The following is a 21,910-nucleotide window of genomic DNA, read 5'->3' on the forward strand; positions in this document are numbered from 1 at the left end:
AACAAAATAGCACTTGCCACTATGTTGATGGCCTGCACATACAGACAGTTGCTGCATACTGCACTGCACAGCTCACCAAAAATGCAGTTCAGTAAGGTGAACTTTCCTAACAGCATGCGTGCACCCATTATTTGTGCCTCCTGTGTCATCCAGATGATGTGAGCGATTATACATGTTACAGTGCAAAAAATTAACACCACACCAGGCCCACTGTCTCTGTGCATTGCCTCAAACCTTGACTTTGGAAGATAAACCCACCACAGATGACACAAGTACCACTTGTGCAGAAGACAACAAGCAAAAAGAAAGAGATGGCAATGCACCACCTCATCCATCTCTGCCACAAGCAACACTCCCACTGATGAAATTCAAGATTTTTGATACTGGCCAGCAGTGTCATTGCAGCCATATACAAAGGCCTCCCCCCAACCTTACACAGTTCATTTGCACTAAAGAGAGGATGCCATCACTGTGCTTCTTTGTCAAGGAATGGTCCAGTCATGTCCTGCATTGGAGCCAGCCTTGGAGCCAGCCACAGGACTGCTGGTCAATCGAAGTAGTATGAATAACATGTGAGAAGCTGAAACCTTTGTGGCCTCCTGCCATCAGTGCTACACATTGCATAGCGGGGTTGAGGGAGTGTCTGTGGGGCCCTCACCATCATTGATGCAAAATATCACTCAAATAAAACTCTTTGGCAGTGATATTAATTATCCAAGCCAACAGTGAGGGACATGTCTGTGACTCTAGTCAGCCAAAGTTTGTTATGAACAGCTGTACTGTGTGCACATGAACTCTCTGTGGTCTACAATACAGTTCACATTAACCACACTTGCTAGCAACCTGCTTCATTCCTCAAACTCTCCACACTGGAATTCCAACAAACCACATTTTGCTGGCACATCGCAATCTTTGAACTGCATCATCCACTTTCACTGACTTTGTCAAAGGTTGCCCTGTTTCTTGAAGCTGGCAGATCACTTGTACCAGGACACTGGACTCTGCCATGATGGAAGTAAAGTCATTTCTCACTTCCAAAGATATGAGAAGTTTCTATGCTGTTACAACTGAAGATGCTTCATCCTCCAGAGCAATGACCAACTTAGTTGTACTGGGGAAATTTGTAGCATAGTAAACTGCTGCTGAAAACTGCTTCTCCCATCTCATTACGATGAACTGAGAGGGCAGAGATATGTCTGGTGCAATGTACTTAAATGTCTGACTCCTCGACAGGGCTTTCACAATGATCTTCTTAATACTGGATATCAATTAGTCGACATCCAGAAACAAGCTCCTGACACTATGTGAAAACAACATCCTACAAAGGCCACATGAAGCACATTTTGAAAAAGTGCTTTTTCATGTATAACACAGCATCTGAGATGGGATGACATGAATACACTGTCATAGGTATTCAGTTTCTTCATGCCATCATAACTGTAAATAATTGCTAAATAACAGTGTGATAGTTGAATCATTAACTTTTTCCAGATACTCTGTTGCAAGCTCTTTTAATTCACCTTCTAAAGCATCTAATGGTCTAACAATTATACTGGCAGCAAAAAGATCCATAGGATCAGTTGACTTGTTGACTGAAAGACTGATTCTTTTATTTTTTACTTCATTTTTAAATATTTTCATTACCAGTACTTCATTGTAACATTCACTTAAGTAACAGTTTCATAAACTTGATGCATTGGGCAATGACTCATTTGTATACTTCTCTGAAAACTGTCATAATGTTGGATTCTGTATTTTCGAGAAACAGATTCTGGCACCACAAAAAGCTTTACATGAGTTGAACCAGTAAAGGAATAAATAATAATCAAAAAGGCAACAAAAGGCTTTTATTTTAGCAGTTAGGTATTTAAATAAAGAAAAAGGCAACCTACAGCTGGTGTTTCAGTCATAAACATGTAAATAACACAGATTCACATTCAAACTGAATGTAGATTTACCACATTTAAAAAAGGGTTTCTACCAAAGTTCTGGTCTCTGCTCATCACTACAGTGGAACAGACAACATTTGGCATTCTCTGTAAAAGGGTGGAGGTTCAGTTCCATGTTAGGAAGCAACAATTTTTTTTTCCTTTTCTGTCTTTGGCATAAGAGCCGTGTAGGGCCAAGATTCAATAAATTCACCATGCACTTCAAGTTTTGGAGCTCTCTTTTCCTGAAACACTAGAAGTGAACACAGTGAAGTGCTGGGAACCAACACAAAAACAGTGCACAATCCTGTATCCATTCAACAAACAGAAACAATAATGTCAACTACACATTACCATGTATTTGATCTTCCTGCTATGCCAGAAAGTGATGTTAAGCCAAATTTGAAAATGTTGACTGTTCTGGTAAACTCTTCACTGTAGCGTCACTACTCAGGAGCAATGAACTGCCATCTGTCGGCTGAGAGGTTCTTCTATGGCATACTTGCAGTTACAGTCCCTGTTGTAAATACTTGATCAACCACAAATTTGGTTCACGATCATAGAAAATGTTTTCACACACCAACAAGTTAAAGATGGCCATGAATAATTTATACCAGTGATCAGCAATTTAGACAAGTGGGTGAAGCATTTGGTGTTTCATATTATTGTGCAACCCAGCAAGTCATCAAGCTTACCTTATTTTAAAAGCAGAAGTAATTGCTTGCTGCCCAAAACTACCAGGCCAAAGGCTGAGACAAGTGCTTTATCAAGAAACAAAGGGTGACAAAGTCCCTTCAGAATTTTGGTGGCACCTACAAGGTATGATAAACACAATCACAGTTTTCGACTATTTGTTGTTGCAAATTTGGCAACAGTTACCATCACCAGTGCAAGTAGCATTGGCGGCACATGAATATCAACTTATAAACGAGTTACCAAAACTAGCTGGTAGAATATATGCAACACTGAACATGCCAAAAACAGTGACCACGACTTTATTGGCAGGTGGCATGCCATTCAGCTCTGCCCAGTGGATGCTGATCTCACTCAAAGAGACAACATTGGACTGCAACCATCACATTGCACCACCTGCTGAGCATTTCTGGAGAGCTATAGAGCTCATTCACCACAGCTGAAATGCTTATCAGACAGGTTTGAGAACAGTAGCACTGGAGAGGACCTAGCAAACAGTTACAGAACTGCAATGCCAATGTTACCAGCAGCCTGGGAGCAATTCTACTAATGTTTGCTGGTACCACAGACGTCAACAAGCATAGAAATGCATAAAATCATGCACCTAATCGAACAACAATCTCAATCTGTATTAGGCACGACAGATCGCAATTGAACAAAATGTGCCACTAGTGACAAATGCAAGTTAAACAACAGGTGGGACATCATCATGCAGCGGTAAGCAAACTGCTACACAATGGTTAGTATGTCCACAGTAGCAGTAAAACATCTACACAATCTCCACAAACATTACAGCCACCTGCACACCCCACAGCATTTCAATTGTTGTATCAGAGAGACAGATAGATAGCCTCCTTGACTGACACTGGCCCCAAGGTCAGCATCTTCCCACTTCAGTGCACATTTGACAATAAACGAGATGAACATCTGTACCTGGAGGCAGTAAACAATAAGCCATTAGGTACTGGTTATTGACTTTGACTTCACCAGCCCCTCTATATGGACATTTGTAGTTACTGGCATCACCAAGCCTGTATTAGGTGCCAAACGTAGGACTACAGAACACAGTGATCAGAGGCACAGTAAATCCTAGACAGGCTAGCTGTGCAAATCTACAGAAGAAGTCTATGGCCAGTTTTTGGATAGCAGCACAGCATAGTGACATCAAATACCACAATTGGCTAATTTGTTGCACAACATGCCTGCTGACTTGCCTCACTGTGCCTACCAGAATCAAAGGCCAAATTTTAAGAATTGCTTCAAGCTGAGATAATCCAGCATTCTGACAGATTGTGGTCTTCACCTTTGCAACTCATCTGCAAGAAAGACAGCTTGTTGCACCCCTATGGTGATTATCACATTTTAAATGCCAGGACCGTACCAAACAGGTACTCTGTGCCAAACATTCAGTATTTTGTGGGTGCTTTAGCTGACACAAAAGTTTTCTGCATCACATACTGCCACGAAGCATACAACCAAACACATGGGAGGGAGGTGGAAGTTTAATGACACACTGAATATGGTAGCAATATATCATTTGGCCCATCTGAATTCTATTTATGCTGTTATATCTGAAAACTGTCCCACAGACATGGCAACATATCACATACCTTGATGACATTTTAGCAATCTCACCAAATGTCGGGCTACATGAATGACAAATGTGAGAAGCATGTTAGTGGTTGACAAATATGACATAGTATTTAATGAGCAGAAATGCATCATCAGCAAAGCAGAAATGACCTCACTGGGATGAATCATTTTGGCAGATAACATTCATCCATTATGAGAGAAATCAATAGCTCTACAAACCCTTCTGAAGCCAACAGACTGCCAATAATTACAGTGTTTCCTGGGAATAATCAACTTTTTTTGCTGCCACTTCCCAGCAACTGTCCCTTACAGACATGCTTGCAGAACATGATACCACAGGTTGATGATCCCTTGAGTCAACCTTGGAGACAGAAAAGTTTTCTACAGTCTTCTGCTGAACATTATTAGTGTAGTGCTCCTCAATCACCCAGTGCCATCTGCACTGCTGGCAGTAATCACAGACGCCAGCCAAACAGCAATAGATGTAGTCCTACACCAACAGATTGACCACCAATGGCAACCATTAAATAAAAAAACTGCAACCAGTCCACAGCAGTGGATCACATATGGCAGAGAACTACTTGCAGTGTAAGAAGTTCTTTAATATTTCCACCGACAATCTGAAACTTGCACTGTGACAGTTTAAGTTGACCACAAAACTGGTAGTTCCACTTTCCAGAATACTAGTGACAGGTGTTCCATCAGGTGGTTAGACATACAGAGTTTGTCAGCCAGTTTACAATGGAGGTGTGCCACGTGAAAGTAGCAGAAAATATTACAGCTGACTACTTCTCACACATCTGTGGTTTGGCGTATATATAGCATGGACAGCTAAGAACATGCTACCTTCTGAAGACTGCAGATCAACAACTACAAGGAATTATTGCCTACCCTTCCACAGGACCATGACTTTTCCAAACTTGGTGCCAGGCACAAAATTAACACTATGGTGCAACATCTCTTGACACAAGCCAAGCCTGTACACTGCCCCAGAACTCCACAAAGCTACTCTTGCCAGTGTTCACAATCTGTCACATCCAGGAGTAAACATGATACTCAAGTTATTGATTTAAAATAAATGTCCTCACATAGTCACATTCATGTATTCAATGCTAGCTATGCAAAACGGGATGAGTCATAAACACTGACATGAGGCAGTTTCGGGGCTCTCCAATAAGACTTGCCCAAGCCCACATCAGTCCTGTAGGCTAGGGTGTCCATTCGTCCCATTTTTCTCGGGGCAGTCCCGTTTTTTACCAAAATGTCCCGCTGTCCCGAAAGTTTTTTTAGGGACACTCAAATGTCCCATTTTTTTATGATTCCACTTGGCTAGAGTATTTTACACTACTGGTTGTTTAACTTGCTATTAACTGCTCAATTATTTACGCTAGGAAGCGTGTGATGACTTTCAGCATACACCAAACATGTACCAAACTGTCAACAATCGCAAGTAATTTTAAATGCGCTATAGGTTACCAATACCAACGAAGATTCTTCTCTTCTAAATCGATCCACTGAATCCGTCCTTTTGGTCCAGAGATACTCTACACCACTAACACTTGCTCTGTGGCTTTCATCATCTCACTGTTAATGTTTTGCACTGTGCAATCACTGTTTCATTATGCCAAAACGAAAGTGTAATTTTAACAGCAATATAAAAAGCAAGTTTCCTTTTATCACTGGTAGTGGAGAAACTGTAGAATGTATGTTGTGCAGATCAAAATTTGCTATTGATCATAGTGTAAGGTCTGACATTGTGAATCACATTAAGACTTAGAAACATCGCATGAGTGATCAAATGAAAAGAGCAAACAAATGCGTGAGTGACTACTATGTAAACTTAAAATCAGTAGCAGAAATGGATAGGCAGTTGGCAGCACAAGAAGCTACTTTTACATACCACAGTGCAATGCACAACCATAGCTTTAAGTCAATGGACTGTACTACAGCAGTTGTCAAAAAACTTTTCAATCCTAAATTCACATGTGGACACAAAAAATGTAATGCAAACATTTCAAATGTTATTGCACCATATGCAGCTCCGCAGGTTTTTAATGAACTGAAAAGTGCTCGATTCATTTCTGTAACGATTGATACATCGAATCATCTGGATTTGAAGTTGGTCCCTATCCTTATCAGGTATTTTCACCCTGAAAATGGCATCACGGTGAAAGTCCTCGAATTGCTTAATTTAGCTGGAGAAACTTCAGATTTACTTCAGAATTGGAGGTTTTAAAGACATATGATCTTGAGGGAAAGGTGATTGTAGTTTCTGCAGACAACACTAACACCAATTTTGGTGGCAAGCAGAGGAAAGGAAAAAAACAATTTGTTCTATAAACTGCAGCAGAACACAGTGAATAATACAGTAGGTGTTGGCTGTCCCGCACATGTGGTGCACAATTCCTTACAAACTGGCTCAAATTGCCTACCCATCGACTGCCAATTAATTGTAAACAAAATCTACCAGCATTTCCACATAGATACAGTAAGGGTTGAATCTCTGAAGTAATTCTGTAAGTTTACTGAAACTGTATACAAAACTGTACTTGGACACAGCAAGACAAAGTGGCTATCTCTGCTACCAGCATCAGAAAGAATTGTAGAGATATTTCCTGCTTTGAAATCATATTTCATTTCCCTTGATAAGTGTCCTGTTATCCTTAAACAATTCTTTGATAACCTTGTGTCTATTGTTCTTCTACGTTTTCTTGCTAGCCAGCTAAAACCTTTCTCCACAATAATTAAATGTATTGAGAAACAAGAAATCACAATAATGGAAGTTTATCAAGAAATAATCAAATAATTGAGCAAATTTCAATGTAGAAAATCTTAAAGATTTCCTACATCCTTTGTACATGAGACTCTAAGAAAGCTGGAAGAAGAGGGTGAAATTCATATTTATGCTGACACCTTCTATGACTCTTGCATTGAGTATATTAAAGAACGGTGTTTACCATTTCTCAGGCCTTTTAAAGCATTTGACTGGGTTAATACTGAAAAGGAGCAGCTACAGTAAAGGATATTCAGGACTGTTGTGTTTTTGTTAAAAGTATTGTACCAAATTTTCCTGTTGATGAAGATGAACTGTTTGATGAATTTTCATGTGCACAGAGCTTCATAAAAAGTGAAGAAGGAGACAAAGAAAGTGTTAGTGCAATGTGGTCTATAATATGTGCTAATTTCAAAAGTAAAAACATTAACATGAAAAACATGATTCATTTGGTGGAGTTTTGTCTGGCAATTCCTGGGTCAAATGCTCCTGTGGAATGTGTGTTTTCATTAGTGAACTCTTTGTGGTCAGATGAAAAAACCAGAATGAAAGTTGAAACAGTGAGGGCCTTGCTCATTGTCAAAACACACTTTAATGGTGTATCGAGTACTGACTTTTATGATACAATTTCAAATGAATATGCAACTCTTGATAAAGTACATAAAAGTGAAAAGTATGGTGATAATGTGGCAGAATAATCGTAAGAAGTTATTTGGGGTCATCTGAGTGCACATTTTAAAGGTAAACTTGTATGTGTATTAAATTAGTCTATACAATATTTATGTCCCGTTTTTTTTTTCTTCATTGTCCCAGGTTTTTCTCTAATTTATTTTAAATGTTCCCTTTTTCAATGAAAATGAAATGGACACCCTACTGTAGGCCCCCCTTCCACCTGTGAGTGGCTAGAGATGCATTTTCAGAGTGATGGACAGATGTGCTTGATGAGCGAAGCAACACCTATCATGGACATTTCTACTTTGTCACCACCTGGATAGCATGATTTGATTGCTCTCTCCACATCACTGCAGATGAGAGCCATCAATTCAAATCCATTTTGGTCTAAGAACTGTCCAACTTTTGCAGCATTCAGTGTCATCATATGACAAAGTATCATCTTACCAGTAGTGGGTTGGTGGAAGGATGGCATCAGATCTGAAGACATCTCTCATATGCCACAACGAGAAAGGGACAGATGCTCTTCCCACAGTCCTCTTTGACCTCCATGCAGTGTACAAACAGGTCATCAGAGCATCATTAACAGAAATGGTCCATGATGAGACATTATGCATTCCAGCAAAGTACCTCATACCTGTACCACTACCATGAACAGCAGAAATGTCACAGGTGGCGCAACAGCTCCAAGATCACACTGCCTAGATCCAATACCTACCTGCCCAGCTTTGTGCCACATTGAACACCATGATTTCATCCATGAAGCTTTGGATGACTGTATTTATATCAGTCTCCACACAGGTCACATCAAATCACCATTCCAGCAACGATACACTGCTCCCTTTCCAATTATGCGACCAGGAGACCACACCATGGAGATCAAGCAAACTGGCAAAACCACAAAGGTCACTATTGAGTGAGTCAAGCCAGTGCCTTCACTTCCACAAGACATCATGAAGACACTGCAAGCTTCATTACACCCAGAGACGTCCATGCTGACCTCACATGCAGTTACCATCTCTATCCATAAGCCAGCAGCCACAATGTCATCACAAGCAGCAACTACACAGATGCCATGGCCAGCAGTTAGCTCAATAGCTGTCCAATTTTCTTGGATTGGACCATATGAGAAAACTTTCCTGACCCAGCACTAGATACACACAAAAAGCTCTGGAACAGTGCCCTAGCAGAAAATGAAATAAGAAACAATCTTTCTGGGTGAGCATCTGCAACTGAGTATTGTGATGGACATGAAAATCAACATTTCAGTTGTAAGGCTTTTATTTTTAATGTCACAACCAGTTTTGGGTGAACAATGTCCATCACCATGTGCAAATCACTGAAAACAGAGGAGAGGAATGCGATAAAAATAATTTTTCTATATGCCTGCATGAATGAAATAATTAAAACTAATGCAGACATCATATACACAATTTTTAGGCCGCCCGGCTAGCTGCGTGGTCTAACCCACTGCGTCCTGAGTGGGAAGGCATGCTGGTCCCTGGCATGAAGCCTTCCAGCAGATTACTGTTAAGGTCTGGTGTGCTGGCCAGCCTGTGGATGGTTTCTAATGCAGTTTTCCGTCTACTTTGGCGAATGCGGGCTGGTTCCTCTTATTCTGCCTCAGTTACACTGTGTCAGCGATTGCTGCACAAACACCCTTACCACGTATGTGTACACCATACTTACTCTACTATGCAAACATCTGGGATTGCCCTCATCTGGTATGAGATGTTCCCGGGAGGGGGGGGGGGGGGTCCACTGGGGGCCAAACCACACAATAACCCTGGGTTTGCTGTGGGGCAGTGGTGGTGTGGGTGGAGTGCTGTGACCTGTTGTGGGGTTGTGAACCACTGAGGGCTACAGTGGGATGAAGCCTATCCATCGTTTCTACATTCCTGATTTAATACAATACAATACACAGTTCTTAGCAGTTGTTGGGCTAGATATGGTGAAATGTTAAAAGAAATAAGAAATAAAGAATAAAGAAATAAGAAATAATAAAATACTGTGGTGACAGCTAATAATAACACAAAGAAACAGCCAGATGAAGAGGCTTGGTGTAAGATAGGAGCCAGAACATATACGTCAGTCATGTGCTGCAACCCTGAATGTCACGTTACTGGGTACAGAGGAGGCAACTACCACAAGCGAGTGTAGTGCATGGAGTGATCTGCACTGAATGACATGAGACTAACTAGTCCAGACACTCGCACTTAACTGACAATATTTAAATATGGAAATGGAGAGAAAGTATTATGAACATGAAAGGTGAACAGAGAAGCATAATACAACAAATCTAATGGATTAATCAACACATTAAAATAAGGCAACAAAATGAACAGATGATAAAACCACCAAATAAAAAAGATAGCTGCTTAAAGAGATGTGGGCAGAATAAAAACTAAATAAATAATAAATTGTGTCAGTTTAAAAGTGAATGGCCTGGCTAGCTGGTCTCATGTCATTCCCATTTGTTCATCCTAAAAGATGGCCATTGTATTGTCGCACCAAAGTTCACCAGTTTAGCTTTCTCATTTGCATGCACCACCCTGTGCCCTTTGCTTGCTTGCTCCTTATCTGAACAGATTTTCTTGCATTTTTCTAGAGGGTCACACTTTGCACTGAGTGTCAATAATGCATAAATCTTCCAGTTACACTCACAACTACAAGTGTCCTTTCCTTTTATGAGCAATACTGTACAGTCTGTTGGTGTGACTGGCTCCTGAGTAACATGGAGGGAAATTCAAATTTCAGCCACTTTTACTATTTATGTTGTTGAGTTTACAACCATTAATTCTTCATGTTCTGCAGATTTTTCAAGAAGAAGAACTTTCAAGAATGTAATATGAGTCAGAGTTTACATTTATATGAATATTTTTCTATTTTTCAAAGAAAATAATTACCTACAGCTGTATCAACAAAGGCTGTTTACAATATACTACTACTTGTCATGCAGCTTTATAATGAATCTGTCTGTTCAGTTCTGAGTAACTGTTGGTAAATATATGTCAATTTTTTGATGTTCCACTATTTAGCAAAGTAAAGTTACTTTAACGTGTACAGTGTCTTCTAATGTGTGCAGTATCACAAAAGAAATAAAATGGAATATTGGTGATTAAATTGAAATTATGCAACTGTGATATATTGAAGCTTTTCATTGTGATGGTGTATGGGAACACAGTCATACAATAATTAGAGATTAGGGATAAATTTTTCTCTGACTGCAAGCATGATTTTCAATTTCTTTTTGTAGAGAAGATTGTATTTGCGGCTACCAGTCGCATCCTCAGCTGCACCTGGTATGTATAGACATAAACAGCTTTGCTGACCAGTGAGGAGTAACTTCCCAAATGGTGCTGTTGACACAGGTTTTACAGTGCACACTACAGTTGGATAGTGATGACAGCAAAATTCGTATTCACAGGAATATTGAGCATTATGTCAGGAACATAGGAATAAGCACCTAGGTTGCCAATTGGGTCACCCAATATAAATGTGTGAGTTTGACATGCAAGTTGCCGAAGTGGCGTCAACTCAAAGGACTTGCACCAGGCGAATGGCCTACCCTACGGGAGGCCCTAGCCACACGGCATTTTATAATGTGAGAGTATTTGGAAACTGATATATAACACTGGCATTATGCTTATGTGCCAGTCCAAGAAAACAATCAGTGTAAATGTCAGCTATAAGGAGATCAAACTTCCGGTCACTAGATGTTATTAGTTCTTGTACTTCTGATGTACTGACAGCAGTCTTACACATTGCAATTCCAAGGATGCTACTGAGGAAAATAAATATATATCTCATATTGATTAGATGTATATATTCCAGATACATCTCTGGAAAGGATTTGTAACCCTGAAATTGACCATGACATAATAAAAGAAACTGAAGACCATTTCTGCAGTCAGAATCAAATTTATTCCTAATTTCAACAACTGTGAATATATCATACAATCTATGAAATAATGTTTTGGATTTTGGCATGATATGTTTACCAAATATCTACTTTTATTTTCACCAAACATACAAATATTGCAAAATTAATTCTATCAAATGCAATATGCAAGACTGCTTATCTGGATATTGATCTTATACTCACCTTTGGAAGATCTTTTGAAGGTTTAATATGCATTCCTCCAATCTGAATTGTATTTGGTGTTAGAGGCCTGGGAAGGCCTATGCTTTCATGGTTGTTGAGGAGAAGCAGTGAAGTGCTTTTCCACAACTTATCAATAGATGGAAAATTGTCAATATTTCTAGAATATGTCATCATTATTTCTTGTTGGCGTGGAATATAACTGAAGAACCGCACTAATTCAACAAGGAGTCCACAAACACTGTTTAACATCCGTTGTAAAAAATTCATATTCACAGGAATATCAAGCAATATGTCAGGAATGTAGGAATATGCACCAGGGTTGCCAACTGGATCACCCAACATAAACGTGAGAGTATTTGGAATTTGATATATAATACTGGCATTATGCTTATGTGCCAGTCCAAGAAAACAGTCAGTGTAAGCACCAGCTATAAGGAGATCAAACTTCTGGTCACTAGATGTTATTAGTTCTTGTACTTCTGGTGTACTGACAGCAGCCTTACACATTTCAGTTACAAGTATGCTACTTAAGAAAACCAAAGTAAGTGGGTTTACTTCACCTAGTTCAAAAAGTGACACGTTTCTCTCTTTATCTGTAAATAATAAAATGAGGCAGTTAATAGGTAATGCTGTACATCAGATATGAGCATTATTCTACTTAATTTATTTTTTATATCAACACTGCTTTACTTACAAAAGCTATCCATTCTGTAGTTTAATTTAATATCTCTTACATTCTTCAAGGGTGGAGACTGTGGGAATGGACTAATCACAGTCAAATTATGCCCTCTTTGAGCTAGTTCATGAAGCAATGGTGATACAAAGACCATGTGACTCCTACTTGGAACTGTCACCACTGACAGAATGTTAGCTCCCTGTCCCTGTGTGATGACTCCAGCTAGCAGAAGTATACACTGCCAGATGCTCTGTAACAGAGTAGCAAAAATAAAAAAATAAAAGCTGTTTGTAGGTGTTGCACTCACATTTGTCTGTTGTCATAAGTTCATTTAATCATAAATCTGAATAGCTCTACTATCTCATTGAGATGTATTATTACTTAACTTGTTTGAATATGGTGAATAAATCTGCCTATTCTAAACTACTCAATATTAGGCATCATGTCCAGCTCATTGTATTCATAGGTTTTATGGCTGTCATTTCTAAAAGATGACATTTTGGGTGTACACAACAGATAGCAGCCAACACCAACATCAACAAGATGGATAACTATTTACAACAGCAACAACAATAATGACAGATAAAAAATATCAACATAAGAGGTAATTTGAAATCAATTAGAAGTTGATATATGTCTGCAGTTAAACACAACGTTCCACATTTTATAAAACAAATATGGATCAAATTCTTTCACTTTCAGTAGGCATATTTGTCTTACTGAGTGTTGCCTTCTTACATCAGTTGTGTGTCACGCACAAAAATAATTCATTTTAACCATGTTGTATGTCATATTCTTGTAGTAAGAATTCTTCTTAAGCAAAAATTCCTACATTGCAACTACTTGAATGCAGCAACTGCATTTTTCAATTAGACTTCCTTTGGATTGGCATTTACTGCACTAGGAAATGTATTAATAGATGTTTATGACTTTCTTTGTTTTTCTTATGCTCGTAATAGTTCATTCACATTGGAAAGGCCCCCTTACTTGCTGCTATTCTGTAGTTACTTGCCATCAACTTTATTAGCATCTGACTGCCATGATAAAAGTCATTGGATAGTGTTAATGGATTGGTATCACTTACATTGTTGTTGCCACTTTCTGAGATTGATTGGAAAAGAAGACACATACCTTCATGATAAGTTACACAGTGAGTTCAGAAGTTAAGTTTCTCCTCACTCATAAAGTGTTGACAGCTAAAGAAATGGGAGCCACAAAGTATTTTTCATGTGTAACATCTGTAATATTTAGGACTGATGTATAAGAGCTGATAAACACTTAAAATTTTAGCAATAGGTATAAAAAACTGCGATGGGATTGTGGAAATACAGGGTGACTTAAAGGAGATGAAGAGGGGTGTCAAATGAACAGTAGTATGTTGATTTTTCAGAAAAAAAGCCTTTTATTTATACAAAAGCAAAGGTTAATAGCAACATGAAACAGGATAGATTTCTACTCACCACATAGAGGAGGGATTGAGTGGCAGATGGAACATTTAATAGTACATTTAAAAGTAAACTAAGTTACCAGACAGAGTTCTTCTTCAGATGTAGAAAACACACACACACACACACACACACACACACACACACACAGACACACACACACACACACACACACACACACACACACACACACACGCACACACAAACGACAAGCTCTAACTTGCACACACATGTCCACTGTCATCTTCAGATGCCTAGGCCTGACAAAGGCTAACATTTAACACTATAGGAAAAGACCAATTGCTATGTAATGTGAGAAAGACATGTCAAGTTTCAGTCAGACACAATTGGCCACAACCTTCACCAATAAAAGAAAGACACATACATTCACATATACAAGCAAGAACACCTCACACGACTGCCAACTCCAACATCTCAAGCCGGAATGCAACTGTCACGTGAGATGCAAGCAGCAATATGGAAGGGGCAGGGAAGGGGAAGGAAGAGTAGTGTATGGGTGGGGAGAGAGACAAGCACCATCTGGTGGAGTGTGCAGGGAGTACACTGCCAACAGGCACAGCATCATGAGGTTGAGGGGCAGGGACGTGGGGAAAAAAGGAGCAAGAAAAGAGAGGAGCGGGGAGAGACAGATGAATGCATTGGCAGAGGGCTGCAAATAAACAGGGTGGGAGATGAGAATGGGTAGGAGATGATAAGACAGAGGGGGTGGAAACTTTTGGGTGTAGGATGTAGAGTCTGGGGACAGTATCTTACTGTAGGTTGAGGGTGGGATAATTACAGGAGTGGAGAATGTGTTGTACAGATAACTCCCATCTGTAAAGTTCAGAAAAACTGGTGGTGGAGGAAAGGATACAGATGGCTCGAGTAGTGAAGCAGCCATTGAAATCAAGTGTGTTATGTTCAGCTGTGTGTTGTGCCATGCAGTGGTCTATGTTGCTCTTGGCCACAGTTTGGTGGTGGCCGCTCATCGTGGAGGACAGCTGGTTAGTAGTCACACCAATATAAAAAGCTGTGCAATGATTGCAGCAAAGCTGGTAAATGACATGGCTGCTTTCACAGCCGGCCAGACCCCTGATGGCATAGGATAAACATGTGACAGGACTGGAGTAGGAATTGTGGGATGGGTAAACTTGCCAGGTTTTACACCTGGGTCTTCCACAGGGATATGCTCTTTGTGGCAATCTGTTGGGATTGGGAGTGGAATAGGGATGGACTAGGGTATGTGGAGGTTGGGTGGTCAATGGAACACGACTTCAGGAGGGGTGGGAAGTATCTTGGGTAGGTACTTCAGTCCTGTTACAGAAAAACATAATACAGAAAAAGGACAAGGAAACTGTAGACAATGACTGGTTCACTGTCATGACTAGAAGCATTTGGACTGAACGAAAACTATTAGCATTTTAAATGGACCAAAAACTCAGCACAAATAACCATACAAAAGATTATATTGCATACTAGTGTATGGAATCTACCTGCTCCACAAGCTGAGCAGCTGTGCTGGTAAATACCTCCTACTATATGCTTATTTCATTTACTTCCACTCCCACTTGAACTATGGAATATTACTACAGGGTAATTATGCAGGCTTACAACAAGTATTTAAATAGCAAAAGAAAGCTGTCAGGACCACTACAGGACTTAGCCCTTGTTAATCATGAAGAAACTGTTTTGAGTACCTTGATATACACTCCTAGAAATTGAAATAAGAACACCGTGAATTCATTGTCCCAGGAAGGGGAAACTTTATTGACACATTCCTGGGGTCAGATACATCACATGGTCACACTGACAGAACCACAGGCACATAGACACAGGCAAGAGAGCATGCACAATGTCGGCACTAGTACAGTGTATATCCACCTTTCGCAGCAATGCAGGCTGCTATTCTCCCATGGAGACGATCGTAGAGATGCTGGATGTAGTCCTGTGGAACGGCTTGCCATGCCATTTCCACCTGGCGCCTCAGTTGGACCAGCGTTCGTGCTGGACGTGCAGACCGCGTGAGATGACGCTTCATCCAGTCCCAAACATGCTCAATGGGGGACAGATCCGGAGATCTTGCTGGCCAGGGTAGTTGACTTACACCTTCTAGAGCACGTTGGGTGGCACGGGATACATGCGGACGTGCATTGTCCTGTTGGAACAGCAAGTTCCCTTGCCGGTCTAGGAATGGTAGAACGATGGGTTCGATGACGGTTTGGATGTACCGTGCACTATTCAGTGTCCCCTCGACGATCACCAGTGGTGTACGGCCAGTGTAGGAGATCGCTCCCCACACCATGATGCCGGGTGTTGGCCCTGTGTGCCTCGGTCGTATGCAGTCCTGATTGTGGCGCTCACCTGCACGGCGCCAAACACGCATACAACCATCATTGGCACCAAGGCAGAAGCGACTCTCATCGCTGAAGACGACACGTCTCCATTCGTCCCTCCATTCACGCCTGTCGCGACACCACTGGAGGCGGGCTGCACGATGTTGGGGCGTGAGCGGAAGACGGCCTAACGGTGTGCGGGACCGTAGCCCAGCCTCATGGAGACGGTTGCGAATGGTCCTCGCCGATACCCCAGGAGCAACAGTGTCCCTAATTTGCTGGGAAGTGGCGGTGCGGTCCCCTACGGCACTGCGTAAGATCCTACGGTCTTGGCGTGCATCCGTGCGTCGCTGCGGTCCGGTCCCAGGTCGACGGGCACGTGCACCTTCCGCCGACCACTGGCAACAACATCGATGTACTGTGGAGACCTCACGCCCCACGTGTTGAGCAATTCGGCGGTACGTCCACCCGGCCTCCCGCATGCCCACTATACGCCCTCGCTCAAAGTCCGTCAACTGCATATACGGTTCACGTCCACGCTGTCGCAGCATGCTACCAGTGTTAAAGACTGCGATGGAGCTCCGTATGCCACGGCAAACTGGCTGACACTGACGGCGGCGGTGCACAAATGCTGCACAGCTAGCGCCATTCGACGGCCAACACCGCGGTTCCTGGTGTGTCCGCTGTGCCGTGCGTGTGATCATTGCTTGTACAGTCCTCTCGCAGTGTCCGGAGCAAGTATGGTGGGTCTGACACACCGGTGTCAATGTGTTCTTTTTTCCATTTCCAGGAGTGTAATTTTTGAAATGTGGCACATTTACAGTGATAGTATTGATAGTGTTGAGAGGGCTCTCAACAGTGAGTGTATATGTACATATTGTAGTCAATCAGTTCTGTACTGTGATTGTGCTCAATGTGTAAACAGAGAGGTAAAATGTCTTTAGCTTTCTGTTAATTAATATTCTTAACTTGGAGGCAGTTCACAGCTGTTAAGTAAAAGGAAGATTGTTATTTGGTAAAGTAGTGATCCATTATGAACTAAAAAGGATACTGTTATTCAAAAAGTGCTTAATGAATAGGACATGGTTGACATTGAGATACCAGTGTTTTCTGGAGAAGACTTTGGGAACTGGAAGCAGTGAATGGAAATGTATCTGAAAACAAAGAAATCCTCCGCAGTCACTTCAAGAGCAAACATGAGTATGAGCAATATGGTACTTGGGAAAAAGAAATTTAACTGCACTGAGCTACATATATGCATCAATTTCAAACAAGCAACCAGAATTTGTGAGTGATAAGGAAACTGCTTTTGAGATAATGAAAAAGTTTGATGAATTATACTCCAGGGAACTGACAGCACTGCAATTTATTTGCAGAAACAAGTTGAATAAACTGAAGTTTAGAGACTATAGTGACTTCTACCAGTATCTTGTCTCCTACCTTCCAAATTTCACAGAATTTCTCCTGCGAACTCTTGAGTACTTCCGTGAATTTTGATGGTAGGAGATGAGGAACTCGTGGAAGTAAAGCTGTGAAGATACCTTGTGAGTCATGCTTGACTGGCTGGTTTGACAGAACACTTGCCCACAAAGGGCAAAGGTCCTGAATTTGAGTGTCGGTCCAGCATACAGTTTTAATCTGCCAGGAAGTTTCAGTGAAGAAACTAAATTAGCAGGCACTTATGTGATAGAAAACTATACACTGAGATCCTTGCTGGAATCTTTGAACTATAGCAAGGACTTAATTGAAATTTTGAAAGAAAAATCTCAGGCAGTTGAATACATTAAAAGTAAAATAAAATGATGGATTTAAAAAACAAGGATGAAAGTGAAGGTGCATAATCAAATGCATTTTGCACTGTGAACCAAACCACTATGAGCTACCAGGAGCAGTTGCATTATGTATTTAACAAACAAGGACATTTCCAGAGGGACTGTCACCAGTCAGGAACAAGCAGAGATTCATGGACATCTTTGAGGAGGCAGTCATGACAGTTGACAACATAGTCAAAATGGACAGGATAGCAGCAGTAACAACTGGTCACATGTTAAAGGTGAGTAGATTGAAGAGGCGGTCATCATCCAGGATGCAGAAGATATCAACAGAACTAATATGCCACGATCAGCTTTGTAATGGAGGTACAACCTACGATAGCATGTAATAATGTTGAGTCAGATAACAATGTACAGATTAACTGGTTATTACTCAGTGGTTGTATAGATCATGTTGTCAATAATGATAGTTTTTTTCTGAGTGCATATATTTACAAGACCAAATGCATGTAAAAACTGTGGATGGTGAAGTTTGACAAGCTGCAAAAGTTGGAAATATGATTAATTATTTTCCACTTTATGATGACATGATCCCAATTCAAATAAAAAAATGTATTTTACATAAAGACATGGGTAGAATTTTGATTACCAATACTAAAGTGACAAAAAAATAAATAAAATTGTGCCTGCAGACAATTCCTCAAAAGTTTTTGATAAAGACAATAACTTACTTGTGATCACTTTCTAAGGAAATAGGCTGTACAAAATGACAAGTACAATTTATAAGAAAGTTATTAATGTAAATAATATGAGTAATAAGGATAGTATATCAATAAAGGAGAAATGGCATTGTACTCTGGGACATGTAAATTTTAACGATCTGGATACATTATGTAAACATCAGTTACCAGATGGATTGTCAACAAATTTAAAATCAGAGTTTATGAAGTGTAAAGTTTGTTTGAAAATAAAATGTGCAATTTACATTTTGAAAGCAATAGAAGCTTAGAAAAAGAAACCTTAGAGATTATTCAAAATGATCTGAATGGGCCTCACTCAACTCACATTTAGCATGAGGAAATATTTTTATTGCTGATTATACATTGTCCAGTCATACTAGTGTGTGTGTGTGTGTGTGTGTGTGTGTGTGTGTGTGTGTGTGTGTGTGTGTGTGTGGTTTAAGGTTTTTGGGCACTAAACAGCGTGGTCATCAGCGCCCAAATGCATAGAAACAGGAACACATGCGGTGAAGCGACGAAGACGGACAGCGAACAAGGAGAACGGCTAAAAGACACAGACCTGATGCAGTTCCAAATCCTCACATACAGAGGCAAAACAAGAGGAGAAGAGAAGAAACGCACTAAAAAAGGAAAGGAAACACAAGGAAAAGAGAACAGAAATCGAAGTGAAAGAAGTAGGTAATTGTGACTGGCGGACCTCTTACCTAAAACCTGGATGAGCCAGTCACCCAGCAGCACATTAAAATCCTCTCCCTAAAATCCGAGGCAACGAATTGGACAGGACACAAAACCGTAAGACCTTAACTATAATCATTGCGTCATCTTGCAAAATAGAGGGCAAATCCTCCTCCCGCCGGAGTAAAAAACCATGCGTTAAGGGACTGTGCCCGATGCGGAGGCAAGTGAGGACAACCTCATCCTGCCTGCATGACTGGTAGGACGTACGCCATGGCCGCGTGGTGGCCTTGACCAGATGCAGCTTATTTTTGCCGACTGTCAGTCACTCCTCTTCCCATTGACGCATAACATGAAAACACAAAAGGGAGGTAACAGCATGGAGGGGGACGGCACATTCAACAACTTGAGGGAGGGAACATGTGTCTTTGGCAGCCACATCTGCCAGTTCGTTTCCCCTAATACCCACATATGTGACCACCTGTCAAAAGCTTGAATAACCACCTCTTGGAGCACCAACCAGTGTGAGACATCTAGGAAGAGAGTCAATGAGGTTCTGGAAGTTACCGACAGGGATGTGGAGCCATGCTGACTCCAGTGCCATGGTGTAAACAGCCCGATTGAGGTGGTCCCACAGATTCTTGATTGGGTTTAGGCCAGGGCGGTTTAGCGGCCAGGGTAGAATGCTAGTCACATCCTGGTGCTCTTTGAAACATGCATGTACACTGCAAGCTGTGTGACATGTTGCACTGTCCTGCTGGTAGATGCCAACATGTCAAGAAAAACAAGCCATAAGTAGGGGTGGACATGGTCCCCAAGGATAGATGTGTACTTTTGTTGATTCATTGTGATGAGATCACTCAGGGAATGCCAAAAAATATCCCCTGGGACATAACACTGCCTCCTCCAGCCTGAGCCCTTCTGACAACTGTTGCCGGGTGTTTGCTTTCAGACATTTTGTGCACAAAATGTGAGTCACTTGAGAAGGTCACTCAACACCACTCAGCATACATCCAACTGCAGTACTGGCATACGAGTTCCAGCCTTTGTCACCACTGAACAGCATTCAGCTTGGGTGCATCAACCAAGTGCCTGCTGTGGAGGTCCATACGCAGAAATGTGCACTGAACAGTCATTGAGAAGACAATGTAGGTGGCCCCTGGGTTAATCTGGGTGGTCGGTTCCTTAACAGTTATTTGTCTATTTGCTCATACTCATCTCCACAGCCATCATTCAGCCCTGTCATCTATGTCCCATGGTGCACCACAGCTGCCTCACTGGTTTTGGATAGTGCCAATTTGCTATACACAGTATTCTTTAATCATAGCGGCACATGAAAAGTTTACAGACTTATACATTTTGAAAATGCTGCCACCCTTGGCTCAAAAGAAAATGATCATGACATTTTGGACATCAGATAAATCACTCTGTTTCCACATAATGACTATGATTGCACTGTTTTCCATGTCCCACTGACCCACTTTATATATTCTCCATTGCTAGCACTGCCACCTGCCATCTGTGAGTGGCTATTGCATGTTGATATTGAACATAGGACGTGGTCACATTAATGTGAATGGACCCAAGCAGTAAAGAAGCTAGAGTCTACACTGTCAAATCTAAAAATCAAGTTTACGATTGTTAATGAAATTGAAAATTTAACTGGTAGAACTATTAAGAAATTGAAATGTGACAATGGGAAGGAATATTTAAATTCAGATGATTATCAGTTTATAAGATAGAAAGGAATCATTTTAAATGCATCTCATCCCTGTGTACATGAATTAAATGGTACAGCTGAAAGATGCAACAGATCACTTAATGCATATCTGAAGATGCCTGTTATCTGAAGCAAGGATAGATAGGAGATTTTGGCTTGAAGTAGTTTGTGCAGCTGCATACCTTTAAAAACAGAACTTTAGGAAAACACCTTATGAGATAATCTTTGGAAAGAAGCCTACTGTTAAATATTTAAAGTGTGTGGACCAGAGGGTCCAGTTCAACCTTTGACTCATGATGTAATTGCGTTGTGTTGTATGATATCATAAGGGGTGGAGTGTTTGAAATGGATTGTGTTTTCACAGGGCATGTTGGAGTAAGTTGTGCACACTAATGCGGGATTAATATGTTTTTGAATAGTTTGCAAGCAATGTTAGTGCAGCAATGGATGTAGGACTGTGTGTTACTCTAAGTTTTGGAGTTTGTTTGGTTTAGATTAGATTAGATTCAGCTTTTGTTCCACAGACCCAAAAAATGAGATCATTCTCATGGGTGTGGAACATGTCAGAAACTATAACATAAAAAACCTAAAATATCTGAATATAATACTTACAACCCTGACCATTTGTCAGAAGATTGTCAAAATAAGTGGATACATTACAGTAAAATGGAACTGCTAATACTTACAGGATTCATAAACTGTCAGAATGAAACATTGTTATGCACTTTTAACAAATTTTTCATGCACAAAATACATAATCTTAACTGTAGTGACTAAGTGCTGCT

The 21,910-nt window shown here is 40.7% G+C and overlaps 1 protein-coding gene across 1 annotated transcript in view; it reads right to left on the reverse strand.

Moving 5' to 3' along the window:
• Nucleotides 1-21,910, reverse strand: part of LOC126245488 (UDP-glucosyltransferase 2-like) — a 104,028-nt gene that overhangs the window by 44,621 nt on the left and 37,497 nt on the right. Inside the window, exons 2-3 of the mRNA XM_049948319.1 lie at nucleotides 12,459-12,690; nucleotides 11,765-12,357 (exon numbers count right to left, since the gene is read on the reverse strand). Of these exons, the coding sequence (XP_049804276.1) occupies nucleotides 11,765-12,357; nucleotides 12,459-12,690 (825 nt within the window). The remainder of the gene's footprint in view (nucleotides 1-11,764; nucleotides 12,358-12,458; nucleotides 12,691-21,910) is intronic.

The sequence above is a fragment of the Schistocerca nitens genome, chromosome 1, assembly GCF_023898315.1.
Source record: "Schistocerca nitens isolate TAMUIC-IGC-003100 chromosome 1, iqSchNite1.1, whole genome shotgun sequence".
Lineage (NCBI taxonomy): Eukaryota > Metazoa > Arthropoda > Insecta > Orthoptera > Acrididae > Schistocerca > Schistocerca nitens.